Here is a 19,123-nt window from a genome sequence, read left to right on the forward strand (position 1 = left end):
TCTCATGGACGCTGGTAGACTTCAGTGAAAAATACTCCCCAAACTTGATTAGGCTCTCCCTCTCTAATAAAGTTTTAGTCTTCCAATAAAATATTTTCATTTGCTTTGGATTCCTGCCTCATTACTGGAGTGTGTCATCCAGATTACACACGTGTGAGAAAAGGAAATACCACTTGTCTACAAAATAAGTTACTAGAGGTCACAAGCTCTAATGCTGTAATACAGGATCCAAGTGTGGTTTCTGAAACCTTAACAAGCATCTGTTTAGCCTTGTTGACAGTATTTTTAGCCTTACTACCAGTATTTTTCTGTTGGTTCTGTGTCAACTCATGATAGGGAATGATTGATTTCCCTACTGTTAAGGTGAAGCTTCAATATCCTGATTGCAACTGTTCCTGAATGTATTCACTAATGTATCTTTTGATCAAATATCCATAATGAAGGCATCCATACACATGAAATAAACAAGTCTGAATTCAAGTATTTTATTTTAACTTGAATTGTTTTCATTGCATTTAAAAATCTAAAAAAAATAAATATTTTTTTTCACAGCTGCAAGTCACATGTAGCCACCACCACAAACATTTTGAAAACTTAACCGGGCAAGAAAAAGTCAAATCTGAAAGTTTTCAGATAAGCGCAAGCATCTTGGGGCAATTATACTAAAATTCAAAGCAAAGTTTCAAAAGGGGTTTTATCTGGAAAAAGGTGAAAATTCAACTAGAAACCAGAAGCTACACTTTTCATTTTTAAAAATAAATGTTGCCTCTTAAAAGCCTGGTATCTCTCTTACTTCCAAGTTACACTTTTAATGCTTGATTGAAAGGGTTGCCAGTGCTAAATTAACCCCCTTACGGTTTTGCCCATTTAATTATATAATCAGTCATTAGAAATAGAAAGGCCTACTCATTCATCTTGTCCATTCACATTAAAAAGAAAGCCCATACGCACATTTGTATGGATACTGACTGCCCCATGGACATTGATTGCTGAATTGTATATTATGAGGATGATATTTTTTTCCCCAAACAATCAGAACTCTCAATATTGTTTTCAAAAAAAACCCCAGAAAAATCTCTCTCCAGAAATCAACAGTGTAGTCACTTTTTTTTTTGTTAAAAGCCACAAAATAAGTTAGAATTTGAATTTCAAGCAATAGAAACCATACTGCTAAGCAGAACTCTTTTATCCAAAATTTTATTTACAAAATTAAAAATTAGAAAATGACTTCATCATGAACAAGGAAAGATGAAGTGCTTCTGCTCAGTGACTGAAAAAAATCCAGCAAATCTTTCATGCACTCACACACCAAAATTTAAATATAATGTGAAATGTTAATTCATGTTAGTGAAACTTGAGGCTCATTCACAATAGTCTCATTTTTATTGTAGGATGACAAAAGCCACATGGTTCTTTACAGGAATTTGGGTTAAGACCATTCATTTTTTAAATTATTCATTTTGGCTCCATGAATATTCATATCACGGAACATTTTGTAAATAACTATTACCATCTCTGCCACCTTGTCCACTGACCTTACCATCACAAGAAAGACAAAAAAATTAGTTTAATGATCCCACATTACACAGACCTACAAAAGCCCATTTCTGAAGTTATACTAAACTGAAGCCTTCATAGTGATCTATAGCCTGAATCAACTTAGATTTTAAGATTTCTTTATCTGTATATTTTGGAAGATCCAGAAGATTAAAGCAAGTGTGGGCTACTGGAAGATACTCTTCTCCACCTCCAGTTGGCTGGATGACCAGTTTAAGACATTTCATTCCAAGAATAGGAATACGATCACTGCCTGTCAAAAACACTGCCAAGAAAAAAAAACATATATATATAATGAAAGCTGCAGTTTTGAAATTACTCCTCGTTTGCAGATGGTTTTTAATACATGGATCAGTTACATTAAGGTAGCAGATAAATAAAAAAAACAGTATAAATTAACTTTAATTCTGATTTGTACCTCTAACTTCTCAATACAAAAAGCACAGTCTACGTAAATCAAAACGTTCATTGAATGCACAGCATGTAAAATTGACTACCAGATGTTGAGGAAGATAGCAGAAAAGTTCTCTCATCTCCTGATTTCTTATTTAAAAAGCATGTTCTACATGCCCATTTTCTGGACTTTCTACTACTTTTGCACGTGTCAAGGAAAAAAAAGAAGAAAACAGGAATTCCCCAAAAAGTCCCAGAGCCCACTTACCTCAGACTTTACTATATACTTTTTCAAAAGGCAGACGCTACAGTGTTGTGAGAGACAAACATGAGCTATTATAGATTACTAAATGGGGTACTCAACACACCAGAGACTGCCCTGCCATTAGCTCCTTCTGTTTTAAACCAAAGTGCTCCAAAATCAAGCACTCCAGTAGCTCACAGCTGTGACAGCACTGCATGAAGAAAAGCAGCTCCAAGCAGTTCTGTCCAAACATTCTTGCTTTTACCTAAAAATTAATATCATTTTTCTATTTATTAGCAAATAAATTACTTGAGTACATTAACAAGTCTATCCACAACCCAGTAAAACCACTTACTGAATGCTATGGTGAAGACAGGAAAAAAAAGCGCATGTCTTTGCCATCTATGAAGCCACAGTCTACAAAATACATACCAATGTACACAGCACTGTTATTCTAGCCGTCTGGGGAAAAGGACCACTTGATGTATATGCACAGGTAACTACAGGATTATCTTACTATCTACTCAAATAACCAAGCATGGTACAGGATTGGTGGACAGTAGGCAAAGATTATCCCACAACAAACAATCATGCTTGATCCTCCCCACTCTAAACACCACCTCAGGAAGGAATTCCTCCTCAATAAAACCTTCTATGATCCTGCAAGTTCTCACATTCAAAGCTACCAAAACATCAAGTGCTGACAGGATTTCCTACCCCATGATGGTTTTGCTCTCAAAAGGCAAGTGGACATTATTTTAATAGATCATGAATTTAATTTTGTCCTCTTCTAGAAAGAGATTGAAACTGCAATATTATTAGGTTTCTGGTTTCTAGACCATATTTAAATACTTACACAAAAACTGTTTTTTCTTTTCCAGGGATAGCTCATGAAAAACTTCCCAAAATAGTTTAACTGTAGGATGGTCTGCCCAATATTCTCCTTTATACTCCGTATTCTAAAAAAAAAAAAAAAGTTATTTCTGAACCTCCCTAGGTACTTGTATTATTATTTTCTTTATCTAGGAGCACTTTACATTTTTCTGAGCTTAACTCTAAACGTTTAACTCCAAAAGGTGTTTTTTTCTTATTTTGGCTGGAACAACCAAAAAGTTCTAGTTCTAGTTCCAGTAAATTCCAGTCTCAGCGGGCACATCTATATTTGCCCCCCATGGCCAAGTCTACACTTGCTTTAGGAAGTACTACATGACAGCACAATTACAGCCACTACTGTGCTGTACTGGCAGCACATGGTTATTTTTAGCAGCCACAGCTATATAGCATCTCATGTAGATGCTACAGCAACATAGTATCTCGTGTAGATGCACCCAGTATGTACATTCTGGTGACATAAAAATTCCCTAGGCATTTTAATTAGATATATTACTCTTCACTCCAAGTGGCAAGCTGTTTAATACTGCACAGTAAAATTGTTTAACCACCATATGATTCTATGATTCTAACATTTTACAGAAGCAGAATGTTGGCTGCTGTGGTTCCACTGCTTTTTCCAGCGGCAGGTTTGGGTGTTAAGTCTATGTTGTGTCTTCTGCAGAGTTTAGATTATAATTGTATGGGATGGTTTGGAGAGGGATGATCCTGCCTCAGGCAGGAGGTTGGACTAGGTGACCTCCGAAGGCCCCTTCCAGCTCTACTTCTCTTATGACTTTACAATCACTGCATTTCAACACTGGACATACAGTGACTTACAAAGTACTTTCATAGTTTCATAGTTGTTAAGGGCTGGAAGTTGAGCTCTTTGCTTGTTTTAAGTATTCTGTTTTGCATGCATTCTGTCTAAATTAGTCTACTGCGCTCTAATGCCACACATGCGTAGACGGTGGCGCTTTACTATGCAGCAAATTAGTCTGCTGCGCGGTAAAGCATCTAATGTAGATATACCCAAGTATTTTCTTTTGGCATTTTAAATCCATATCACATATCTACTACCTAAAACAAGATGTTTACCTTTTCCAGTTCCTTCCAATCATAATTTGTATTCCCAATCACCATTGCCTGAAGCTCACTGGGCTGGAAGAGCTGTAGAACCTTTCCTCCACAAACCTTGTGGAAGCCTGAATGGAATGCATTAAACAAGGAAGCCACTGATTTATTGAAGATGTAATCCACATAGGAATCAACAAATTCCTGTCTGTAGAGTGAAAAAACACAAAGCCAGTCATTTGAAAGTGGAACCTTTTGTTGTTTAGACATGCACATGTGCATGCGCACTTGCACGCACACACACACCTTTCTATGAACAAATCTTAAATGTTTAGTATAAAATAGTGATTCAAAAATTATATTTTGCCTATAGTCTATAGGCATAATAGAGACACCCAGCACATAAATAAGCAGAGCAAAATGGTATGATAGATATCTTTTGTGGCATTTTGACCATCTGTACTTGAGTACAAGCATTTCTTATTTCTTGCCTGAAATTTTCATATTTTTACACATTCCCAATCTACTCAGTTTACTTATAGTTGTTGGATTTTTTTTTTTAATCCAAACATCAGTTTACAAGTATCTTACCAGCAAGTTTTTTTTTTCTGCCATGGTAATACATGCTTTTTATCAAGGACATACCACTGAGCTAAACAAAAAAAAGATCCTTTGAACATGCTTTGCAAATAGCTTGGTATTTGTTTAAAGGGGTAATCCTGAAAATCTTTAGAAGTGTTACCTTTTTACCTAGCTATTATTCTGAGTATTATAACAAAATTAAAACTGTGATGGAAACGAATATGAAAATGAAAGATATTAAGTCCTTGTGGGCTGTGTTTTGAGAGAACTGTTCAGTGGTACAAGACAAATCAGTGTAAACATTTATAAGGTACTCATGTTATACAAATAAACTTTTTGCCTCTTGCTTTTAATTTTATTTTCTTGAGTTTTGCATTGCCTTAAGAAACTCCGTTTTGTATTGCTCTGTAGCTTGACATAAGTGTTCAACCTTTCGCTCCTTTGTGTGGTATATATGTAAGGCAATGGGTGACGCTGTGTTTGTGGGAAAGGAAAACATCAGTTGGTGACTGGCTGAAGAATGCAGACAGATAAAAGACCAAAACAAGAAGAATCCACCCCAGTACAGTGAGAGAACAACGGTAACTGACCTTCAAGGAAGAACACAGTGATAACACAGCAAAAGCCCAGAGGACTGGGTGAACTGACAAGGCTATAAAAGATGGGGTGAGACGTACTGATTTTAGGTCTTCCCCTGCATGTCATCCTGGAGCATCAGGTTGCCTGATGAGATGGACCAGCAGGAGCCCAGCTCCTACTCATGATCAACTTGGCTGGCCACTAATTTGACCTCATTACTGATAAGACTGGTAATGTATACGAGCACAGAACAGAACCTGGGGTATGAGAGAGAGAGAGGGAGGGAGGGAGGGAGGGAGTGTGTGTGTGTGTGTGTGTGTGTGTGTGTGTGTGTGTGTGTGTGTGAGAGACATGCTTAATCAATAAACGCAGCATCTTGTCTTATCCTCTGTCATAAGGTCTCACTTGTAATTTGAGCAATTCACAATTTGTGTAACACTCATTCCAAATGTGCACTGGGCAGTAATCAAAACTGTAGTATGCATCTAATTTATGCAAATCTACAGTTAAACAATAGCATGCAAAATAACAAGTAGATGATGACCTACAACCACAAATATATAGGTCCCCCATAAAGAAACCCCACAAAGGCTAGCAACACTGTTGAGTATTCAACTAAGACAATGCAAGTCCATGATTAAAAAGGAACAAACAAAGACTGCATGTCTATTACAAAAAGGTGTAAACTTCATTTCCACATGAGACCTCTAATCCTAATCCAGACCATGCTCAAATTATATAGATATAGTATGAAATCAGGTTTACAGCTATCACAGCCGAAGTCAAATGGAAGTTCTAGACTACCAGAGTGGAATCCTCCCAAAATATTTTTTCATGATAGTAAGCCTAAAAGACCAACCTAACTGAATTTGATAGAGACTTGATCTGTCTGAAAAACAAGAGGAACAGTAGGGCTACATGTGTACCATTGCTGTTCTTCATTTAACTCTGTTTCAGGATGCAAACAAACTCATTTTTGAATGGCAAACCTGCTACAAATTATCAGATACAAATAACTAAATACTCCAAGAACTCTATAGTTCCCCAGGTCCCCCTCTATTCCTTTTTTAAGGAGGGACTGTCGGCCCTTTGCTCGTTCTCTGGTATCATACCCATCTCCCAAAATCTTGCAAATATTACTGCCAAGGACCCAGAGATCTCCTCTGCCAGTTATTCAGGTCCTGCTGACTTGAATTCATTCAGACTCATCAAAAGCTCACTGCTCAAAACTATTACTTGTTGGGGTTCCCATACTGTGCTCTTTAGAAGATTCCAGCCCTCCTGGGTGCCTTTATTCTTCACCCATGACATCTTGCCTACTATCTCCTTAAGCCACTTGAAATCCATGTTTCTGAAATCTAATGTTCATAGATTTATGAATCTATGAATGTTAGTTCATAGATTCATAAATGCTAGGGTCAGAAGGGACCTCAACATGTCATCGAGTCTGACCCCCTGCCTAGGCAGGAAAGAGTGCTGGGGTCAGATGACCTCCGAAGTAGGGGAGAGCACCATCCAGCCTTCTCTTAAAGACCTCCAAAGTAGGGGACAGCAGCACCTCCCTTGGAAGCCCATTCCAAATTTTGACCACCCTTACCATGAAGAAGTTTTTCCTGATGTCTAGCCTAAATTTGCTCTCCATCAGTTTGTGACTATTGTTCCTTGTTACCCCAAGAGGCACCGCTGGATTTGAGGGTAAAAGGATCACAAAACAAGAAAATTTTGGTGCAGGACTTTGCTCAAATAGGTTCCTTCATGTCTGTGGAAGTTAGAGACAATTCTCCCACTTCCAAATAGGGACCTCCAGACTACTTAGGGCAAGCTGCTCTGCTGTGAGGCACCCTCAACACAGACTATCACAACTGAAAAAGTAGACAGCTCCCTCAAATTTTTTTGTTTCCTTCTAATGATGCAGGTACAGGAAAAACTCATGTATCGAGCTACAGTCAGGTAGCTAGCTGCCAAACCAAGCATTTCTTCCTTTTACACAACTCAGTTCTAAATGACTGAGTTCTGGTCTCAAATGATATGCCCTATGCTCCACCTGGGCTCAGCCAGGAAGGGAAGCCTGAGTAGCTTGTTTTGAAAAACAAATAAGAGAATGAAGGAAGTGCTCAATCAATAAATAAAATAAATGCATGTCAAGGAAAGAAAGGAACAGAGGGAAGAAAGAGAAAACTTGAAGAAAGCAAGTTAAAGCCCTTTATAATAGGGTGGGAGGTGCAGCTCCCTATCTGACAGTCAGAGGGATCATTTCAAAAAATAAAACGTTACGTTTTTAAATGCAGTAAAATCCATGACAAAAAAAAATTAAAAAAAGATCAACCCTCACATGCTTTAAGATCCTTATTATCAAACTCATTCACCTTCTCTGCAGAGAGAAAAACTGATCCCCAACTGCAGTTCCGATAGTGAGAAAAACTGCATCTAGGTGGAAGCTGTCTCTGCAACTGAGTACATTCTCCCTGGTAAGAACATTCAAGTTAAGCAGTCTGCAGTCTCTCCAAAGTTAAAAGTTACCTTCCCTAATGAGATGAATGTAACAAACTACTTAAGTCTGTAAAATGGAGAACGTGGTCAAGATGTGGTCTAGCAACTTCCAAGTTAAAATTCTATACTTCAAACAGCAAAAAAAAAATAAAATAAAATTACGTTGTTTTCTCATGGCAGTCTATATGGTGTGCAGGGCAGGTTCCTTCAGAGTAAGTGAAAATTATTTAAAGCAATATGCAGGAGATGAAACAGGAGCAGAAGGGTGCTCAATGATTGCCGCACCTCCACTGTCAGAATTCACTTACCTATTTTGTTTGACTACAGGAATGTCAGCACCATTCGGAACAAGCTCCTTAATTTCTGTTGTTCCAAAATTTTCCACGGTGATCTGTTTAAAACAGAATTCTGAGTAAGCTTAAATTACTGTTCTAAAATAGGCCTCTGCTGCTAACTTAGCCCAAAACAGCAACTTACTAACTTTAACAGAATATCATGTGAACGTAAGTTTCAAGAGGAGAGCAAGTTATGTTTCTGCTAACATACACTCTGTCAGAGGCAGTTACTTGTTAAAACTGCATGTAAAATACTTCAAAGAAAATCAAGCACTTACTGTAAAGTTGAGACAAAATGTTTCTTCTATGTCATCCTCTGGATAGTCCAGTAACTGCTGCATACTCCTGCCAAACAATGTATGTAGTCTTCAGCTCAATGTTTGAAAGGTTAAACTTGTCATTTAGGTTTCTGTAGAACATCTTTCTACAGCTCTACCAGTTATCTTTTGAGCGTGCTTTCAGAATTCCCTCAGTTGGATGACTTGCATATAGAAGCATGTTGCTGAGAAACCCACTAGTGATAAACAGGTCATTTAAATTACAATGCAACAAAGTGGTACTAGAAACAGTTTCTTGTTTTTTCTCTCTGGGTCAACAATTCTTTCCAACTGTCTACTCTGGAAGCAAGGTGCAAGTTGAGAGGTTCTTCTGAGGTAAAAATGAACAGAAGGGTCCAAAGTGCAAATAGACAAGATTACCTGGGGAGAAGTAGGGGTGCACCAATAAAGATTTTCTTGGCCGATACCGATAGCAGATTATTAACCAGCCATATCAGCGGATACTGATCTGGTAACCGATTTACAGGAATGCAGCTGAACAGCATGGAGGGCAGCTCCCTGCAGGTGTGTCTGTGGAAGGGCAGGTGTGCGGGGAAGAAAAAGGGCATGGGGGGGAGCAGATCAAGGCCCCCACAGTAAGGGAGGGAGTGAGGCAGGGGCTGGGGTACTGTCCAGCCAGGACAGTGAATGGGACCCTGGGACTGCAGCAGGGAGTTGGACAAAGCCACTCGCAGCTCGTCCAGGGGATCACCATCCCACTACTTAAAAATGGCAGCAGAGATGCTTGAACTAAAGCTCATTTGATGAGCTTTAGTTCAAGCACAGCTGCCACCATTTTTAACTGCAGGGACACTTAACTGGAGCAGAACTGAGCAGGGTGAGGGTGGATGATGCGGGGTGCCTGCTGCAGGCTTGGGGCTTTCCACCCTCCTTGCCTTTGCTCTGGGGGCTCTGCGCCAGCCACACATCCCCTTCCCACACAGCAGTGGGAGGTACAACTCATTGCCCCCACTATCACCAAGAGGGTAAGGGGTATGCTTCTGGTACAGGCCTCCTGAAGGAAAGCCAGCAGAGCAGAGAGCCCTGAGCCTATGGTGAGCAGCTTCCATCCACCCCACACACAAATCGGGGGGAGCACATTCCCCCCCATGCCTCCCCTGGGGGGTGCACACAGCAGCAGGGAGCCACCCCTGCTGTGACCCCCCCATGCCCCGTGGACAAGCCATCTGTGGCTTTGATCCACACCCCACCCCGCCCCTGGGTCCCATTCATCACCATGGTTGGGGAACACCCGCAGCTCCAACCTCACTCCCTCCCTCACCATGGGGGCCTCAATCTGCCCCTCCCTCTCCACAGACTTACTTAAAGGGAGCTGCTCTCCATGCTGCTCAGCTGCATTCCTGGCCATGTGCATGCGTGTAGCTACGCACATGTGTACGGCATCTGGGGGCCCCAGCCAGAAGGCATATTATATTTAGAAGTGAATGTTATCGGCTACACCGGGCAAAAAGCCAATGATGTTAATTTTCCTTTTATCAGTGCTGATCCAATATGCTGATCCAGTGCACCTCTAAGGAGAAGCCAAATGATGGAAGCCTGTTCCCTCCTTCTACAGTCTAAAATAATCCCCAACCCTTATAGGCATATAAAGGTTCTACAGAAAAAGAAAATATTTAGTGTTAACAGGGCTCAATTCTGCAATGTACTGAGGGCTTTAGAGGACAACTGACTTGAATGGAAGCTGAAATGCTCAGCATTAAAAATAAATAAATAAATAATAAATAAAAATAAAAATAAAAAAAAAATATCAGGAAACTAAATAGAGATAAGCCATGATTTATCCAGTCCTGATAACAGTATTTATGGTGTTTTATTTTGATTCCTCATATTGTTATAACAATGCATTTGTATATAAACATATCTTAAAATATTTTTTCTAGCTTTGCCACATCCCTGTCAGTCTGGCTTTACACCTATGTATAATTGTTGCTGCAAGTCAGCCATACTAAAGAAAAACCACCTACACATAACAAAAGACTGCACTTATTTCTCTGGTTGATGGATGGTAACATAACTACAGGCCAAAGCACAGTTTAACTTTGTTATATTGCCTTGCAGAGATAATGAACAGGAGCAGAGAAGAATGTGGAAGAAAACACAAAAGTGTTTAATTGAGGTAAAAACTAAGTAATAGCCCATCAACCATCTCTGAATCCTCCAAAGAGGGTTTCATTTGTGCGAAGACTATAATAATTCATTTTATTTGGGGGATATATGGTGTGATTTAACAAAGATGAGGGGAAATACACATGAAATTAAAAGCCAAAAAAAGCTGAATATAGAAAGGTTTTTTCCCTCCTCCTGAACATCCTTGTTTTGAAAAAGACAGGAAGCAGAGATATTCCTAAGACTATTCTCAGTGACCCAGGCAAGTTAAAAATGGGTAAATTCATAACAGCTGAATGTATTTGGTTTGGAAATAAACTACACAGCATGTCCTCTAACTAAATAAGTTGCCCTATACTTATATTCAAAGTATATCTATAAAATTCATATATGAATCTCAACTAATTTTTACCTATACAATTCAGATAGTTTAAAACTAGAGAAAATAAAACCACAAAAGTAAACAACTGAAAACAGAAGTTTTAAAATAGGGTAAATATAATCTCAATTTTTCTAGTAGCTGAAGAGTGCTAGTTTGAGGGATTTTGTCCTTTTACTTGGATAGTCATTTGTTCCCTTATACCATTACACGAAACTATATAGTATATTAAAATAAAAACGACAGTGCTCTTTTTCATTCAGTTGTTATCTTCTCACCTGCCAACATCAGGCATTAACTCTTTTAAATCATCCAGAGAAGGCTTCTTATTCAACAGCTTCTTGTACAAAGCCAAAGGGAAATGAAGGTCTATAATGGTAAAGTTATATATTGCTAGCCCACAAACAACACCAATCAAGTGGAACAAGTCACTGTCTTCAAATGTCTACAAAGAATAGAGGAATATTAGGAAAAAAAGTCTTATGCTTACAGAAATAAGACAAAAGTTACAATACATCATTACATTACTAACTTTGGTTAACAATCAATATTTCACTATTCAATCATTTAACATTTTGGTTCATTACAGGAAATTGTCACCAAAAAAAAAGCTGGATCCACTGCTGACCTTTCTAGACCTATCACACCAAAGCGGTAGGCACAAAGAAGTTTGGCTGTTGTTCAGCTCACCTTAAGATACCCCAAAACAAAGGCATCAAAAATTAGTGAAAAACTGAAAAAAGTTAGGCACTAGATACTCGGTGTTTGTTACTTTATGAATTAACGGCAAAGCAGGAACCAAAACCAGGTCTCCTAACTTCCAGCCCACAGTCTACTCACTGCTACAAAAGCCTATACACATGGCTTCATAAGGATAAAAGAACCACCTGATATGTTGCTATTTTTTTCCCCAGCGTCTTGCTTTGTAAAACAGTTTGGGCTCTTTGTATGATCTTACTTGTTTCTAGTACAGCTGCAGAGTTGCAGATCTGATGCTCCAGGAAATGTACGAGACACAAGGTTGGGCTTTTTTGTGGTATCTTTTATTAGACTACCTGTACATTTAAGAGAGATTTGACAAGTTTTTGGATACAGACTCCTGAAAGCTTGCCAAAATACTCCTCCAACTATAAAGTTGGTCCAAAAACACAACATACCAAACCCTTGCCTCTGTTGCTTTTTCTGGCATCTTTGGTTATTGCACTCTCGGGGGGGATGAAATCTGACTTGGAAATAAATGGGGAGTGCAGATATGTGAACGGGGAACCTTCTTTGCAACAATTTTTCTGTTCGTCTACCGCAAATATTTTCTTAAGAATCTGCTATCATTATATTCCATTTTAAAATCGGAATAGAAGTTATTCACTGTGACCTAAAAATCATACCTTATCAGAGAACCAGATCAGCCTGGACTCTTCATAATACCTGAACATTCCATACTTGGGATCTAGTAACTCTCTCATGATGAGCAAAAAAAATTCTTTGCGAACACCTCCTGCATCAACAGCTTCTTCTCCTACAAAAATAACCTGAAATGGGCACTTCAGTTAGCACAGAATATAATAAAAGGAATGCAGAGCACATTTCAACTAAACACACACTAAAACACAGCACACATTAAAAAAATAAAGCTAATTAGCATTGAATAAACAGACTTTAAGCAGAGTAAATTGATACCTTGAGTGGTTTCTTGTAATCTAGATTCTTCGTTTTCCTTAGGACTTCCACAGCATCTCCTACAATATTGTCTCTGCGTACCATTAATATGAGACATGGATTGACAGATTCATATACTGGGAGAAAAAGAGATGAGAAATTCTGTCTGTGAGCCTGATCAACAGCCATCTGGGGGGGGAAAAACAAGGTAAATCCTTACTGAAAATCAACACTGCTAACATGACATGTCCAACATTTAAATGCATCTACCAATGTATTATTTATCTAGTATCCACAGTTAGCAAGAGATGGTTTTCACCTTAATATAAGCTACTCCCCCCGCTTTAATGTCAGCAAATTTGTTTATATGTATCACTTTTGTTTATATGTATCACTTTAATCTGACCAAGCAGGTTATTGCCTCACTCTAAACCTGTTGGCCTCTAAGGCTCTTGGCAAATGCCAGGCAACAGTGTGCGTTTTAAAGGGCAGATGCAGCCCCAGGTCCTGGGTCACAGAGCTGCCACGGTGGATCAGGTAGAAGAGATACCCAGGTCCTGGACCTGGCACCCAGCACTGACCCTGTGGGATCAGGTAACGGAGTCCTGGGTCCTGGTTGAAGTGTACAGCTAGGGACTGGGAAGCTCCCTGATGTCCAGTTGTATGTTTTCCCTGCCCTGGAGCTTTCTCATTGCCCAGCTGCACATATGCCATTAAGGAGCCAGCTGCCTTTACCATGGACCCAACATCAGGCTCCACTGAGTGGCTTTAAAAATGTCTGTGTATGGGGGGAGGCCACAGGCTCTCCCTGTGAAGACATTTAAAGCCATGCTGTATAGCCTGATGTGCATGCTAGATGTTCAAATGCGGGGAGCTTTGCAGCTTGTTTGCCATTTTATTGCACCATAAACCCCGCAAATGTGTAACATGTTGCAATTTATGTCATGACTGACACAATCACATGATAAACTTAATATCTAACAAGGGCCTAAGGGGCAACTCTTCCCTATATTCTGCCTGACTTCAGACTAACACAGCTAACCACCACTATACACCTTTCTATCACCTTAGCATCCATAGTGAAGTGTGTAGTAAATCTTAAGCACTGATTTTTAACTTCAATTTTTTTTAAAATTGCATACAAAACAAAGCAACATCACAACTCATCCTTTCCTTTCCCTTTTTGTGTCCTTGTGTCAAGGTATTTAGCACAATGCACAGATTCACTGGAATCTGACAGGCCACACCATAAGCACTTCTGCTATGGTGTCTAATTTATGTACTATAAATACACATTAAGAAATTATTCAAAAATTATTTTTTTTTACATTTCCCCACGTATATTTTCTTCCACTCCTGCCAAACACATGATCACTCTAAACAAAATATTATTGGGATAATACTAATTAAGAGTACAGAGTTCCTAAAATCTGCTTAAATATCAACTAAGATGCACTTAAAATATTACCATTTCTTTGAATAGAAACAAAAACAGGGTGAACATTTTTCTTAAATTCCCCTCTTATTTTCCTGTTCATTGGATATCTCCTGATTGATTGTTCAGCACTAATGACAAGTACAAGCTTTGTAAATACCATATATATATATATTTTTTTTTTGGGTACAAGCACAGATTCTCCTTTTTCCATCTAACTCCAACTTCAAGACATTAGTTATTTTCACTATAAGCAAACCAGTATAAAAGAGATAACATAAAACAAGGGATGGGAGGGTTTAAGGGATGGAGTACTTGGGCAGGGGGGTCATATTTGATCTACTGAGGTCCCTTCTGACCCTAAAAGTCTATGAAATCGATAAACTATTATACCAGAATAGCTTTCTCTTAACATTCCTTCACTCATTCCATCCCTTCTATATATGTCAGTATTAAAAAAATAATAATAAGGACCCTATTATCATAAACAAGCACCAGCCTACAACTTAAGCATTAGTACCCGATAGGTTATTTCAGTATTCCTAGGAAAACAGAAAAACAAAGGAACAAAAAACTCTTCCAGTGGTAAATTACAAAATACTTATACTCCCTCTCCCTGCACCAAACACTCAGTTATAGATTAAGCTTATCCAGAGTAAAAGCAAAACTGGACTAGGTACTAGCAGAAACTGCACAATGTGAAAATATAATGGATAATGGCATTAAACAAGAAAATAGCCAATGACTAATTAGCATTAGCTGTAATTAACAGCAAAATGTACAAATTGCAATGATTTTTACAGACTATTAAATCTGTTTTCACCCCCCACAAAAGATACATTTAAAACTATCAAGTCTAGACTTTCTCACTGTATTACAGATACAGATAAACCACACCTTTCATGGATTGGAATAGCTCAGTGGTTCCCTAACCTTTTGAATCACACACCCTTTTAACGTTTTAGCACTTTGTATCCCTCTGATTCCATATTATGGATAATAAAAAGTAACCTTTATGTCACTAAAACCAAACTGTAGTCTCTCCAACCACTTAAGCTAAGTACAGTCAAAAAGTCTGAGGTTGAATTGATCCAATCTTTGCAGGTTAGTCTATGCTGCATAGACTAAACTGATAAGCAAGTGAACAAACATTCACTTTTGATTCTGGAAATGCAGGCACATGCCTGCAGTGGCCTATGCCAGAAGTTGGGGGGCACTAGAGCATGTCTCCCTCCCTGCTTTGCTGGAGCAGACAGCTTGGGTAAAGGCTACCCTGCCCATCCTGCCAAGGGGCAAGGGAGATTGCAGGGAGGTGCAAAGTATCCTGGGAAGCTGGGGGACTATGAATTAACTTCAGTCTGGGGGGGATCTGGGAAAGAAGTTCAATAAACTGATTTAACCTAGATCAGTTAAGGTTGATGCTACATCCAGGCAGGTTTACCTTAAAACTGGTTTTGGTCATTTTGAAAGTGGTTTATGTGCACTGAACTTCTGTTGTGTTATAGACTTGAACCAGTTTCCGATCACTTATACCAAATTATGTGTAATTTCTGTCCCGAGCCTTAATACAAGTTTTGTTGATACAAGTTTTGTTCATTTGTCTTTCTATTCTCCATTCCTTCTATGTATTTTCTCTTTTCCTCTTCCTACATTCCCACTCTTTCCTCTCACATACTCCCTAGAATTTCCCAAATATCTACATGTGCAAGGATATGTGCATTTTCAACTGAGAAATATGGTTTTAAGCAAAGTTTTAACAGAAAAACACCATCTAGCTAGTGAAACAGGAGAGGAAAGAAGTGTCCTACAAACATAATTATGTTTGTGATTATCAAAGGTATGATTTCAAGCAGACACAAAATTCCAAAAGAGGGGAGGGGGGGGGGAAAAAAAGAGAAAAGAGTAGAACTATTTCTATTTATACCCTCAAATTACCTGTATATAAAAAGCAAGAAACATTCATTTTCACAGTATTTGAACATTGTTATCCCTTTTAGGATTTTTTTTTTTTTAAGTGAAATACGCTTACCTGCATCTGTAAGACTGCATCTGTTTGCAAGAGTGTAGTTTTTGCCTGTGCATCAAACACAAAGGGGTATGTGCAAATTGTAACTGGAATCTCTGCTAGCTAGAATCAAAGAGAGAAAAACATTAGCATGCAGAGTTCTGAAATGGTACTTAAAGCTTCAGTTTGGTTTGAAAAGTGGCATCAAAAAATGATTCCACTTTAAACTCTTTGACATTTATGACATCAGAAGAATTCAATTTACAACTTCATAAGTTTACTTAATCAAGGGAATTTTGTAGGGTCACATTTCTGATTACACTCATGCTCATTAAAAGATATACTTAAAAGCTGTAGTCTAAAATTAAAATTCACAGGCATATATCTTAATTTCTGATGTCCTTGCACCCTTCAACAGCAACTAGATTACAACCAATCTTACCTCTGTTAATCCATGATTGATGTCCTATGACAGCATTGCACAAACGTAGCAATAATTAAGATGAAAAAGCAGCATTAGTGTCTGCATTAATTATTCCTCTTGGAAGCAGCACTTCAAATATTTAGCTATAGTATTTTTAAAGGAGTTACCAGGGAAAGCAAAAAACCCCATAACGTTTATTTGGGATTAACCCACTGTAGCCAAACCTATGATACCGGCTTTTAAAAATGCTGGCATTTTATACCTGCCTGCTGCATAGCTATGCAGAAACCAAGCTCTATGTATTCTCATTTGTCAAGCTTTTGCAGAACATTAGAGCAACAACATTTTAATACAACACATTCAGACTGCATGTGCAAAAGCACATAAAGACATGAAATCAGGTATACTATGCTTCCACTATTTGTAGTTCTACTGTACTAAAATAATTAATTAGAGAAGAAATTGTATATGAAAAGTATAATACTAGGATATAAGTTATAAGTCTGTTTTTGGCTTGTTTTCCTCACCCACTGCTGAAAGAGAAAAGTTCTTGTCAAGACCAAGAAATATACACCAATTATAACAATTTTTAAAAAAGATTAAAACAATGATACATAAGTACCACCAGAATTGTCTGAATATGGAACTTGCAGAGGTTATTATAACTTTGACTATCTACCAAGGCTTTTTTAAAATTCCTCAATGGGAAAAGATAAGAACCTAACAAGGTCTCCACATAAGACAGAGAAATGCATATTCATGGAGTTTTGTGGATTCCTGACTTCTCTTATTTTCTCTCCTAATCATGCTTTTCACTGATGGTTTCCTTCAGGCAATATCCCAATTATTTAGAACAATTCTGGAAATTAATACTTTATTTTTAGATCCCATCTTGTTTTGTCTTACCACTGAAGGTAAGCACTGATGAGGCTCCAACTCAGATGGTAAGAGCTCAAGAAACTTACAAGCAATGTTTTCCAAGTATAGGATATACTACCTGTGGTCACAGTACATTCCTAAGTATAAGGTACACTGCCTGGGATCACAGTATATTCCATTCTCTCTGAAAGGTACTACTAGATGATCTTTTTGAGAGGACATTTTCATTTTTCCTCTGATAAAATTAAACAGTTGGAAGATTTAAATTATGAAAACTACCCAAACTTCCAATTAAAATCTAACAGCAGAATATTTCAATCGTATTTCAGCCAAGGAGAGGTGAAAATAAAGAAATGGCCATACATTGTATATTTCAAAAGTCTCTCCCTAGAATTAGTTGATTAACCAAAGCAGAACCCAGAACCAAAATACTATTTAGAACAAAGTTGATTCTGAACAATCGTTTTTAAGAGAAAGTTCATTAAGTATTGGAAAAAGTTTGCCAGATCTTGCCAGGTATGTATGTAACCCAACAAACTATTTTCAGGCAAATTACTCTGTACCACAGCCAAAGAATATTTTTGCAACGAGAATTTAGGATCACCTACATAACTGCAGGTTTTAAAAACGAGACAAGCCGAAGTGTCAGTTGTATTATGGATCACCTATCTATGGAAAAAAAAGAAAAGAAAAGAAGTCATGGCTCATGTAAGCCAAGGTCTACTCAGCAAATATGATGACTATAGCAAAAAAAAACCTCCCTACAATTTTCCACTTATCTCCATGTGCAAGGATATATGCATTTTCAACTGAGCCGTCACAAAAGTATGGCTACTTCGTGTGCTGAGGTTAACAGAAGTTTGATTAACAAATCTTTACAGAGCCTAAAAGCAAAAACATAGCCACCACTGAAGCATTTTCATTAACAAAGAAAAAGGATGAAAAAGTGCATCTCAAAGACATTAATAAATTGAGGTGATAACAGCCACTTGAAATAATCAAGTCCCTTTCATACTAACCAAACCAGCCGTCCAATAGATCATTAGTCTCTGAGGACATTTATACATGTACCCATCTGCTGTGATGTGCCGAAAATCCAGCACATTGGAACAGACTTCATTAATCAAGTCTGCGGAAGACGCAAGCTGATGCACCCGGTACTGCATTGCATGCACTTGTATAAATGGTGAACTGTGTGTCAGCACACAGAAAATGGTGGCAGTGCACTTTTGAACTAAAATACTTTTGATATGTTTTAGTTCAAAAGTGTGTCACTGCCATTTTCTCAGCGTTGATGCGCATTTTGCCAGTTATATAAATGCACGTATTGCAGCGTATGCAGGGGTACAAAACCCCTGACAGACCTTTGACCTTGCTAGGACAAAATGTAGAATTTGGAATTACAGGTTGAACAGAAAGGCATTTAAAAAAATTGAACACAAGAGAAGAGATTTACCACATTCCTTTGAATTTACAAATGCAGTATATAATACCCAACTGATCTCCTGAAAATGGCCTGCATCTTAAAGTAGAAAAAAAATAACAGTTGGACATTTGAAGAACACACACCAATGCAGTTTGAAGAAAAACACACACACACAAGCTGCATGACCAAAAGATAGACCTGGTTATCATTTCAAGTGAGATGACATCACAACTTCAGGCACTAAATGTCTGTGAAAAAGCTGTTTAAAGATAAACTTAAAAATCTTTATCAGATGGCTTGCGAATGTTGCAAATGCACGGAACAGCTGATGCCAACTAGACAAACGTGCTA

General features: G+C 38.2%; 1 protein-coding gene across 3 annotated transcripts in view; it reads right to left on the minus strand.

Moving 5' to 3' along the window:
- Positions 1-1,181: 1,181 nt before the first annotated feature.
- The window catches only part of HERC4 (HECT and RLD domain containing E3 ubiquitin protein ligase 4), a 64,966-nt gene continuing 47,024 nt past the window's right edge, over positions 1,182-19,123 (minus strand). For 2 of the 3 annotated variants that reach the window (XM_019538479.1, XM_019538480.1), the window contains exons 16-25: positions 16,486-16,509; positions 16,068-16,166; positions 12,625-12,792; positions 12,333-12,476; positions 11,226-11,392; positions 8,403-8,469; positions 8,098-8,180; positions 4,163-4,346; positions 3,051-3,153; positions 1,182-1,822 (exon numbers count right to left, since the gene is read on the minus strand). In XM_019538479.1, the coding sequence (XP_019394024.1) occupies positions 1,614-1,822; positions 3,051-3,153; positions 4,163-4,346; positions 8,098-8,180; positions 8,403-8,469; positions 11,226-11,392; positions 12,333-12,476; positions 12,625-12,792; positions 16,068-16,166; positions 16,486-16,509 (1,248 nt within the window). In that variant the 3' untranslated portion in view covers positions 1,182-1,613. The remainder of the gene's footprint in view (positions 1,823-3,050; positions 3,154-4,162; positions 4,347-8,097; positions 8,181-8,402; positions 8,470-11,225; positions 11,393-12,332; positions 12,477-12,624; positions 12,793-16,067; positions 16,167-16,485; positions 16,510-19,123) is intronic. The other variant, XM_019538481.1, reaches the window with a different exon arrangement.

This window comes from Crocodylus porosus, unplaced genomic scaffold (genome assembly GCF_001723895.1).
Source record: "Crocodylus porosus isolate Cpor-Errol unplaced genomic scaffold, CroPor_comp1, whole genome shotgun sequence".
Lineage (NCBI taxonomy): Eukaryota > Metazoa > Chordata > Crocodylia > Crocodylidae > Crocodylus > Crocodylus porosus.